At 40.5% G+C, this 12,236-nt stretch overlaps 1 protein-coding gene across 1 annotated transcript; it reads right to left on the reverse strand.

Moving 5' to 3' along the window:
* Window positions 1–363: 363 nt before the first annotated feature.
* Window positions 364–5,306, reverse strand: LOC133471923 (cyclin-dependent kinase inhibitor 1-like). The gene is made up of 3 exons (XM_061762066.1): window positions 5,120–5,306; window positions 2,153–2,619; window positions 364–1,690 (listed from the first exon to the last, which is right to left on the reverse strand). The coding sequence occupies exons 1-3, from the start codon at window positions 5,128–5,130 to the stop codon at window positions 1,632–1,634; spliced, it is 537 nt and encodes a 178-aa protein (XP_061618050.1). The 5' UTR covers window positions 5,131–5,306; the 3' UTR covers window positions 364–1,631.
* Between the last annotated feature and the right edge of the window lie 6,930 nt (window positions 5,307–12,236).

The following is a 12,236-nucleotide window of genomic DNA, read 5'->3' on the forward strand; positions in this document are numbered from 1 at the left end:
TGGCTTTCTAAACAAAGTTTTGGTCTACCTCGACACTTCTCATGACATACACACACACACACACACACACACACGGGCTGCACTCAGGGTGCTGAAACAGCAGCCCTGACACTTCTAAGCTGTGTTAACGTATTAATCTAATTGAAAAGTGAAATCCATTCCTAACCAACTCATTTTCGCTATATAGTTTGCATCAACTGATTTATTTATTTTTTTTTAAATACTTTTTAGACGTCGTTAAAACTACAAGTATTTTGCATTGCTTTAGACACTTAATAATAAAACTAGGCCAATGTGCAGTGTCGCGTACCAGCGGCTAGGTGGTGCTGTAGGCAGGAGAAGAAACCTCACAGAAGCTTGACCTGAATATCATGCAATAGCATTTTTATTAATTTTAGGATGTAATGAAATCACGGCAAAGGTAGCAGTGTTACAGGATACTCACACCTGTATGACATTACAAATGGTATACAATGACATCATACATTTATGCAGAGTAGAAATAAAAGACTGATTATAGCTGCGACAGATGAATCAGAACAGCAAAGACTGCATAAAGGTTAAAATCGAAGCTTAACAATCAAGAGATTGAAAATTACCATACATAAATACCTCTTTGTCAACAATGTTGAAGTAGTGCAAAGATAGGTCTCAGAAATGACATAATTAGCAATAGCAACAAAAAACGGATTTTCATAATTCATTCTTAAACACACCGTATAAACTCGGAATAACTTAAATTTTTTGCCTTTCACAGAAGCCTGTAAATGTTTGTCACTCACGCACATATAGAGGTAGACACTACAACAATAATAGCTGTGTTTTCTGAAATACACCCTTTTAGTACCATGACAATGATTCTTGCAGTGACTGAGGTGGTTGGCTCAGCGAAGAGAAATTGTGGGACTGAAAAAAGGATACATGATACTGTATTAATTAAAAAATAAAAATCTGAAAACATGCCTTGATCCAAATGGGGTACATATGAGGTCGCTACCCCTCCCCCACTTCCCTGTCAAAGCAACTCAAAAGGCCAAGTGTGTGACAACAAAAGCAATGTGGGGCCCCCCGAGGTCCCCTCAGAGCCCCTTGCTGACTCTTAACACGATGGGAAACTGAGAGCTACAACTTTGACCACAAAAACAACAACAAAAAGAGCGCTCCCCCCTGCTCATTTCAGTCTCCCAATCTCTCTTTACTGACTCAACAGATGCAAACAACCTGAGCTAAACAATGTTTTTTAAACACTTTTTCTGTGTGTATTTTACAAATGTTATTGAATGAGGTAGGGTTAATCCAGATTGTTTTTTGTTTTTATTTTGACACATCTGAATCATGTAGTTTGGGGTAAAATATTAAACATAACGTTTGAAATCAAATTTTTGGAGTCTGATAATAACGTTTTCAGCAAAGCTTGACAGATACTGTCGATATCCTCTTTGTTGTCTGTAAGAGTACACATAATTTCACAGTATTCCGAAAAAAAGATGAAAAAAAACTATGTAGAATATATATATATATATATAGAACTATCCTCATGAAACGAAATGGGTAGCTTCCTTGTGTTGTGAAGACAGTCCATTAGAAGATGCTCCATATGTACATATGAGACATATCTATGTGGGGTGGTCCTACTGCCGAGATGGGGCCTTGTAATGTAGAAGCCTCCTCCTCTTCACCTTGAAGAAATCTGGAGTAAAACAATGCAGAGGTTGGTAAATCGGATATTGCTAGTATTCGGGCCCGACCGATTACTTGGCCGGTCGATTTCATCGGCCGATATCAGTCAGCCCTTTTCAAATTGGCAGAAAAAAAATGTTTTTACATATTAACAATAACATAAGACATTGAGGCTAACATTCAAAATAATAAAACATCGAAAAAAATCAACAAAACATTGGCAGATTTTCCACATTTTTCACGCTGTTGTAAAGTTAAAGCCTAAATGATGATGTTCTGCCTCTAATTCAGATTTTTATTGTTATTGTTTTTTTTATTCATTATATATTTTTCTCAGATTAATCGGCCGATTAATCGGTTTTCTGAATTTTATTCTGCCAAATATCGGAATCAGCATCGGCCTTAAAAAAATATCATATTGTTGGGGCCCTAATTAGTATGTTTTTATAATGATCTGGATTTGTGGATTTACCCGTGATGGAAGCTTGTCTGTCTTTTTCTGGCCGTTGCAGCCGGTAGTACCCCCTCGTGATCACCTCCAGGTACTCGTCCTCAGATCCAGAAGAGCTGCAGGACTCAGGGGATCCCTCGCCCGACGAGGTGGAGCTCCGCCTCGGGGGCTTGCCGAGCCACGCCGCCGGCCTCACCGTGCCGCTGTGGTAAAAGCCCGGCACGTCCTGACACCGGACCTCCTCCCACTGGACGTTGGTGCCAGTGCCCGGCGCGTCTCTGCGGAAGTCGTAGTTCCACCGCTTGTTGGCTTCCTCTATGTTCATGCACAGCAGCCGCTGGAAGTCTTCGCGCAACTGCTGGTGGTTCACTGGCCCGAAGAGGTTCCTCCGCACCGGACCCACCTTCAACCTCAGGGCCTCGACGCCACCCAGGCGCGAGATCTCAGACTCAGTTGTTGACGTTGATGGCGTGTCCATTGCCATATGCCTGTTGGATGACAAACACATGCCAAAGGTGAGAGCTCTGTTCCACTTGTGACGAATGAGGTGTGACCTTTTTTTACTGCAAGGGATTTTCCAACTTTTTGGGCCCAGGGGAGAAATGTTTCCACCTCATAATTACACCACCAATTTAATAGAACTACCATGTAACCTTAAATGCCATATGAATTCAAAAGTTGCCTGTTTATGAAAAAAATAAAATAAAAATAGTGTTACAAGAAATTCATGTTTATTTTAGAAAAACAGTCTTCATGTTATATGAATAATAACACAGTCGTAATAGTTACAAGAAAAACGGTGTATTTTGTCGGGACAGAAAGTTGCAATCTCACAAGAATAAATCCCTACTTTTTTGTCAAAATGAAGTCATAATACATTAAAGCCAGTGTAATCAATTCAGAAAATCTTATTGTCACAAGGAAATTTCAAAACGACAACTCAATATAATACTAATCATAGTTATATTGGAAATAATAGGACTCTATTCATCGGAATAAATAGGCCATTAGTTCTAAAAATGAAACAAAAAACCTTGAAACAAGGATGTCAGATGTATGGATGATACGTCACAATCCTTTCAGAGCTTTTAATTGGCCCAAAGCTAAGGGAAGAATAATTGTTTTTTTTATATTGTATATGTAGGTATGCACTTTTTTGAAACAGTACACAACATAATGCTTTCCAAATAATTTTGCAGTCCCCCAAGCTACGGCTGGCGGCCCACCAGTGATTCGGGGATCCCAGTTTGAAAACCACTATTTAATGGTTCTGTTTAATTTTCCAGGCCCCACACATGACACCTGTATCCGCCTGCTTGAACCACTTTGTGGTTTATGTGAGTGGAGTAATTACCACAGCAACAGATAAGTAAGTACACGAACACTACGTAAATCCATTCACTAGTACAACACCACAACCTGCTCTGGTGTCTGAGGGCCAAAGGGCTGCAGTAAAGATGAGCGGTTGCACATATGGTATACTTGTGAGAACTGCTTTACAGCATTCCACTGCTGCGATCTGACAAAATTAATTAGCGCACCACTGTTGAGTTCAGGGACCACGAGCTTGGGCTTAATTTTTACATACAGCCTCGAAAATTAGCCATTTGACACGCTATCTACGTGGCTTTATCAGAAAAAACGGAGACGTTTCAACGTATGCTTGAGCAGATTAGGTTATCTATACACTTGTCAGACATTTTATTAGGTACATATGTACTGTAGGCGAAGTACTGCTCGTGGGCCATGTACAGCCCACTGAACATTTAGTCCTGTAATATTTGTTATGGTTTTTTTTTGTTTTTGTTTTTTTTGCGTAAAATTGGTTAAGTAAAATGTAGTTATTTCTGCACACATTTATCTCTTTAAATATTTGAAATTTATTCATTGTAAATAACAAAAGTAATTGCTAAATAAACAACATTCCATATATATTTTTATTATTATTATAATTGTTTTTTTTTTACTTCATCTACAAATGACCTATCTGTCTGTCCATTTAAAAAAAAAATGTGGCCCTTGAGCACAAAGATTTGCCCACACCTGGTTTTAAAATATTTTTTTTCTTGTATTGGATCCATTACATTCCATATAATACCGATAATAAATGTTGTCCGTGAGGAGACAAAAGACGCTGACTCCTTGCATTGTGAGATAATCTGTGACAACCACTAATTGGTCCATAATCCTAAATTACATTTGCATCTCATCTCATCATCCCAGATGAATTGGGGGGCTGTAGGAAGGGAGGGGTTCATCATCTTAATAATGACTCCTGTGGCGTCTTAATTAGGGCTGTCTGTCTGCATATTAAAGAATAAAAACAGCACCTACACCAACCAGTCTGTCTGGTGAATCATAATTTAACCTGCAAAAAGAGGTAAAACAACACAAAACTCTATTGCTCTATTGTTTTTTTAAAAAAACATCCTTAATGTTTTGAATTTGTCTTAGAATGTGCTTAGCTAAGTGAGCAGAGCAATAAAAATACAAGGGGTGGACCATCGTGCCCAGTTCAATAGAACAAAAACTTACCATTAGAGTCTCTGACGGTATGCTGTCAAAATTTCAAATGTGTGTTGTTGTTTTGTTTTTTTAAAACAAGCGAAGTACGCACCAAAAATACACTGAGCGAGAGGAATGAGATGTGTTCGTGTTCAACCTCGGAGAAAACAGTGTCACGTTGAAAGATGGAAGGTCCAACCCACGGAGAAGGCTTGTTCGCGTCCCCTTATCTCTACCACTTGTTTGTTATGGACCTAGGACTGGGGTGGGAGAAGGGTCTGTGTGTGTGTGTGGGGGGTGGGGGTCCAACTTGAGACCACTGTTACATTAAACACTAAAATGACGAATACAATTAAATCCAGCAACGACGAAAATGACTTTCTGGGTGGAAAACAAGATGAAAAGGTAGATAAAACTACAACCTAAAATGCTTGCAAAATAGATGCATAAAAGTGTTGTAAAGTTCATCAAAATGTTTCTTACCTTGTGGACATGTTTCAAATGGTAGTTTTGGCGCGCTGCAGACGTTGTGCTCTCTGGTCACGGTGCCTCCTCTCTATGTGCTGCACTGAGCGGGGCTCGGAAAGTAGGTCAGAGAAACTTGGCATGGGGCCGCCATTTCCCTTCTCCCGCAAAATCTGACACACATTCTCGCGTTAGCCTTGCATCACGCTTTCTTCTGGCGACGCCCCCACCTCCACCAGTCAACGTTGCACTGCAACATGAACAAAGTTTTTTTTATTTTTTTTTTTTTTTTTTTTTTTTGGTATAGCCACTACTGTATATGCCTTCTTTTTTTGAGGTACTGAAAGAATATGAAAGTAAGGGAAATAAACCACTGTTGATGGGTGAATTTTTAACTGTGTAAGATGCTTCTTCTGTAAGATGCGATGCTAAAAAGTCAGCTTTTTAACCTCACCAAGTGACCCGCATCTAACTAATGAAACCATACGGAAAATCTAATCAGTTTTCCTTTATTGCCCAAACACAATCAAAAGTAAAGCTGCAAGCAGTGATGAAGCACCCCCTTTTTTATTGCAATCCTTAAGACGATCCCATGTCAGCTCCATTCATCCAAAATCAACGGAATGTAATACAACCCCAATTCCAATGAAGTTGGGACGTTGTGTTAAACATAAATAAAAACAGAACGCAATGATTTGCAAATCATGTTCAACCTATACTTAGTTGAATACACTACAAAGACAAGGTATTTAATGTTCAAACTGATAAACTTTATTGTTTTTAGCAAATAATCATTATGGCTGCAACATGTTCCAAAAAAGCTGGGACAGGTGGCAAAAAAGACTGAGAAAGTTGAGGAATACTCATTAAAACACCTGTTTGGAACATCCCACAGGTGAACAGGCTGATTGGGAAAAGGCGGGTGCCATGATTGGGTATAAAAGGAGCTTCCCTGAATTGCTCAGTATTTCACAAGCAAAGATGGGGCGAGGTTTACCTCTTTGTGAACAAGTGTGTGAGAAAATAGTTGAACGGTTTAAGGACAATGTTCCTCAACGTACAATTGCAAGGATCTCTTTCATCATCTACGGTCCATAATATCATCAAACGGTTCAGCGAATCTGGAGAAATCACTGCATGGAAGCGGCAAGGCCGAAAACCAACATTGAATGCCTGTGACCTTCGATCCCGCAGGCGGCACTGTATCAAAAATAGACATCATTTTGTAAAAGGATCTCACCACATGGGCTCAGGAACACTTCAGAAAACCAATGTCAGTAAATACAGTTCGGTGCTACAACCGTAAGTCAACTTGAAACTCTACTATGCAATGCAAAAGCCATTTATCAACAACACCCAGAAACGCCACCGGCTTTTCTGGGTGGACTAAGATGGACTGATGAAAAGTGGAAAAGTATTCTGTGGCCCGACGAGTCCACATTTCAAATAGTTTTTGGGAAATTGTGGATGTCGTGTCCTCCGGGCCAAAGAGGAAAAGAACCATCCGGACTGTTATGGATGCAAAGTTCAAAAGCCAGCATCTGTGATGGTATGGGGCTGTGTTAGTGCCAATGGCATGGGTAACTTACACATCTGTGAAGGCACCATTAATGCTGAAAGGTACATACATGTTTTGGAGAAACATATGCTGCCATCCAAGCAATGTCTTTTTCCTGGACGTCCCTGCTTATTTCAGCAAGACAATGCCAAACCACATTCTGCACGTGTTACAACAGCGTGGCTTCGTAGTAAAAGAGTGCGGGTACTAAACTGGCCTGCCTGCAGTCCAGACCTGTTTCCCATTGAAAATGTGTGGCGCATTATGAAGCGTAAAATACGACAACGGAGACCCTGGACTGTTGAACAGCTGAAGCTGTACATCAAGCAAGAATGGGAAAGAATTCCACCTCCAAAGCTTGAACAATTAGTGTCCTCAGTTCCCAAACGTTTATTGAATGTTGTTAAAAGAAAAGATGATGTAACACAGTGGTAAACATGACCCTGTCCCAGCTTTTTGGGAATGTGTTGCACCCATAAAATGTTAAGTTCATGATTATTTGCTAAAAACAATAAAGTTGGTCAGTTTGAACATTAAATATATTGTCTTTGTAGTGTATTCAATTAAATATAGGTCGAACATGATTGAGAAATCATTGCATTCTGTTTTTATTTATGTTTAACACAACATCCCAACTTCATTGGAATTGGGGTCGTAAATTTAGCGCAACAGTGGTCTGTTGGATTCCACGTATTTGCACTTTAGGGACTTGGTATTTTTTTGGTCATTTTTGTAACTGGATAACATATTTTAAAATTCCAATTATTGCAGGATTGAAATGAGAACTTCCATTTTTGCAGAAAAAAATACCACTATGACACCTTCTTTCTATAGCTGTTACACCACACGAAATGTGAGCCTCTTTTCCAGTGTTCGTGTTAGGTGTTCACTTTTAAGTAGGCGTCAGCTTCGAGGCCTTAGAGAGTTGCCAACGCCCTTCACTGACTGTATGTTTCCACACACACAGTTTACTATTCCTAATAACTCAAGCCATCACCGCTTTACTGTTGAAAACGGCTGAGAATCTTTATTATACAAAAGCAAGTATTGTCGCCATCACGGGGAGGCCATTGTTTGCATGTGACAGCCACAGCTATAAGCGTACTTATGTCACTCTTGTGGAATGCGTCCTTGTTGAAAAACAGTAATCCCGTGTTGAGTGGCTAAAAAGGGGAGGAGAAGGCAGAGTCTCCGTTTAGTTGAACTTCAGGGTTGTTCATCTGACAACTCAAGGCATATAAGGGGGAAATTGCATTCGTTTGTTGCATGTATTTTGAAGGGACTCTAGATCGAGACGGGGGAAAATGCACCTAAACCCTTTCCCCCTGCTTTTCCACTGGTATTTTAGCCCCATTCCATTTTACTGAGGAGCAAAACAATCATTTCCCTACAATCCCATCATGAAGCAACAGTTCCAGAACCTGAGAGCTGTGCCATTTGAGCTCTCTCATGCCGATACATAATGGTTAGTTAGCAATGCTGACCCAATTCCCTAATAGCCCACTAATCTGTGTGTCAAGTGGCCCTTTATATACACTGTCATACTTGAAGGGGCCATCGCTGGAAACGAGGCCTTGGGTAGTACGAGCACACAATGTGTTTGTCAGCACTCTGGCCTGTCATTTACACTCAGTTTACAGCGCTATATAAAAATCCCAATCCTCTTCTTGTTGTCTTTGGCCCCCTTCCCACCCTTCAACATTTCCTAATCCAGGGCTGTATGTGTTACACTTGGCTATGCAATATTTACACCCATTGTCTTCCCTCTGCAGTCCTTGCCCCTTGAATAAATTAGCTTGTCTGAAAAAAAACAAAACAAAAAAAAAAAAACAATTCTGTATGACAATGTGCCGGGAAGAAGAGAACTTAATCTTTTTTTTTTTTTACCATTCAAGTGTCACAGTGGGATGAGATTTGCAATGGGCGTATTAGGGACCACACGCGTCCTCCCACGTGGGAGGCTTTTTCGATTGCTTAGGTGATTAGTGTCGTAATTAAGGCGTTACGGGAAACATTACAAGAACAACAAAAGGATGCGGCTTTGTCATATGACTCTTGAGCTCGATAAAAATAAGAATTTTCAGAACAATTATGTGAAGTTGGATAGTGTGGAGGACACTTGCTCTGTAGTATTCCAAGCCATTTATTCCCTCAATCGAGCATTATAACATATGTTTTAGTTAGTTTTAAAAGCATTTTGACAATAGACTATTTTCAAGACAAGCACTTTTCATAAAAAATATCGAAAATGTGTTTCACATAAACAGGAAGTAAAGGAATAATAACGATGGAGAAGAAGTTGTTACTGCACAGGTGCCGTTTGGGGCTTTCCACATCCTTTTCATTTCTCGATTGCAGAACTAGAATAGAGAAGCGGTACACCACAGACAATCTATTGTCTTTTTCTTCCTGTGGGACCTTGATTACCGACGCGGCGTGAAGAATTACTTTGACGAATGCGGTCAAAAAGGAGTAGAAAGGACGCATTAGCTTCAGCGTGTTACGTGCAACATCAGAATGGAAATCATCCTGTTATGTTGCGATGAATCAACTTGACTGATTATTCATAATTTTAGGGGGGAAATCTATTTTTTCTAGCAGCTTCCATAGTTCAAAGTGTGTCCCCGCTGATGTGCACTGTCTACACTAACAGCGTGGCTATGAACAGAGAGGAGAGAGTTGACAAAAGCACAACTAGTGTTGCCAGCTTAGCGATTTGGTCAGTACATTTAGATTGCAAAAGTTCCAAATCTTTCCAAGAGTATTTGTCGTATTTCGAGTGAAAACTAATCTGATGATACTTAAAATAAGACTCATCAGGTAAAAAGTAACGTTTTTCTTTTTTTTTTTTTTTCAAACCATACCATTCGCCCAGCTGTGGAGGCCATGGTGAGGGAAGGCGAGGGTCTGTTGATGCATGCGTGTGTGTTGGGAGAAGTTAGGGGTGCAGGGAGTGCTAGAGCAGCTGGATATTGTCAGGAGTTCACGGGGGGATCCAGGGTGTCAGGGTAAATGGATCTAAGTTGAAATATGGCCAAGGAGACCCTAAGTGTTGGTTTTGGGATGTCCCAAGCGGGGTGCCCAGGGTGGGTTGGTGTGCTTGTGTGATGTATTTTAGCCTGCCGGCACGGTGGACGACTGGTTGGCACATCTGCCTCACAGTTCTGGGGACCGGGTTTCAAATCCCGGCCCCGCCTGTATGGAGTTTGCATGATCTCTCCGTGCCTGGGTGAGTTTTCTTCAGGCACTCCGGTTTCCTCCCGCATCCCAAAAACATACGTGGTAGGTTGATTGAAGACTCTAAAGGGTTAAAGGGCAGGCCACAGAGTGCGTAAATTGATCCTTTGTTTTCGTCCCAGCGTAAGTGTCTGAGAGGGGTTGGTTTTGGTCTCGCTTCGGTGACTTTGAGACCCACTCAGTGCAGTGTCACGATTTCAAGGAAAAGAGCTTCATAATCAGATGCATTAGTGGAAAATAGCAAATTACATTATTATTGGGCTGCAATTTGACAAATGCTGGTTGAAAATCTCACTTATCAATAATAGTATGACTATAGAATACCTTATAAGCTAAAATACCATACTGTATGTGGTATTCATAAGAGCAAGCAGAGGTGTGTGTGAGTCCTAGTGTGTGTGCGCGGTTGTGTGTGTGCGTGTGCGCAGCTGGCATGAAAAAGTGCTGTGTTTCAGCTGATGTGTTTTTGACCTTATCTCCATCTGGGAAACAGCTGACTCACATCTGAGCCCAGCTGTGTACTGTAGTACTGGCCTGCGCACAAGCATAATAATTGTGTGTGTGTGTGTGTGTGTCTGTCTGTGTGTGTGTGTGAGTGAGTGAGTTGGAGGTCATGTACAACCGGGGGAGGCTTTTTCGATTACTTAGGTGATTAGTGTCGTAATTAAGGCGTTACGGGAAAACATTACAAGAACAACAAAAGGATGCGGCTTTGTCATATGACTCTGAGCTCGATAAAAATAATAATTTTCAGAACAATTATGTGAAGTTGGATAGTGTGGAGGACACTTGCTCTGTAGTATTCCAAGCCATTTATTCCCTCAATCGAGCATTATAACATATGTTTTAGTTAGTTTTAAAAGCATTTTGACAATAGACTATTTTCAAGACAAGCACTTTTCATAAAAAATATCGAAAATGTGTTTCACATAAACAGGAAGTAAAGGAATAATAACGATGGAGAAGAAGTTGTTACTGCACAGGTGCCGTTTGGGGCTTTCCACATCCTTTTCATTTCTCGATTGCAGAACTAGAATAGAGAAGCGGTACACCACAGACAATCTATTGTCTATTGTGTGTGTGTGTGTGAGTGAGTTAGTGAGTTAGTTAGTTAGTTGGAGGTCATGTACAACCGGGGGAGGCTTTTTCGATTACTTAGGTGATTAGTGTCGTAATTAAGGCGTTACGGGAAACATTACAAGAACAACAAAAGGAGTGAGTGAGTTGGAGGTCATGTACAACCGGGGGATATGTGGCAGAGGATAAAGAATATATGCCTATGAGTATTGTCGTATGCTCTGTCTGCATGTGTTACTGCTGCTTGTTTTCAAATAAGTTGTTTAAAGTTTGATCATTACTGCAACATTGAGGCTAGTTTTGTGAGCCTGCGGCGTTTTGCTTTCGGTGTTAACATTAAGCTAGCAGACTTTCTAAGACAATGTAAATATTCATTCATTCATATTCTGTTCCGCTTATCCTCGCTGGGGTCGCGGGCCTGCTGGAGCCTATCCCAGCCATCTTTGGACGAGAGGCGGGGTACACCCTGAACTGGTGGCCAGCCAATCGCAGGGCACATAAAAACAAACAACCATTAGCACTCACATTCACTCCTACGGGCAATTTAGAGTCTTCAAATAACCTACCCTGCATGTTTTGGGGATGTGGGAGGAAACCGGAGGCACGGGGAGAACATGCAAACTCCGCACAGGCGGGGCCGGGATTTGAACCCCAGTTCTCAGAACGGTGAGGCAGACGTGCTATCCAGTTGTCACTGTGCCACCACAATTTAAAAATGTTTTGGTAAAACACACGGTGTAATTCTCTTTGTTTTATTATTAATGTCACAGTAAACAGCTTGAGGCAAGCACTTGGACCCTTTTTTTTTTTTTTACATTTTAGAATTGTTCACTATCTGCTAAAGTGCAACAAGTAAAAAAAAATAAAAATGTAAAAAAAAATCTGCTAAATGATCAAATCTCGAAAAACTAGTAAGTCAGGTCACTCGTAAATTGAGATACGACTGTGTTTGCTCAAAACCTTTTTAGCCAAAAATGAACTAAATAACAATTTTACATACGTATACATTAAAAAAATATATATATTTTAAATAATAATAATATCCTTGAGCCCACAAACTTTTGCCCACCAATGATGAGACCATTGCTTGGATTTGACTGATATTCCCTGTTGGCCTTTTTCCATTCGGGCTGTTTTCCACATCCTCGAAATCTTTGGAACTTTTAATAAACTTTGGTATTCGAGGGCATGTTGTGATTCACCTCCTGAATTTTTAATACCCACCAGCCAGCGACTCTAAAGAATTCAGACTCAATGTAGTGT

Source organism: Phyllopteryx taeniolatus, chromosome 22 (assembly GCF_024500385.1).
Source record: "Phyllopteryx taeniolatus isolate TA_2022b chromosome 22, UOR_Ptae_1.2, whole genome shotgun sequence".
Classification (NCBI taxonomy): domain Eukaryota; kingdom Metazoa; phylum Chordata; class Actinopteri; order Syngnathiformes; family Syngnathidae; genus Phyllopteryx; species Phyllopteryx taeniolatus.

Coding starts and splice junctions, on each gene's coding strand:
- LOC133471923 (XM_061762066.1), bottom strand. Junction 1,691..2,152: donor CAGACAAGCTTCCATCACGG/GTAAATCCACAA, acceptor GTTTTACTCCAG/ATTTCTTCAAGGTGAAGAGG.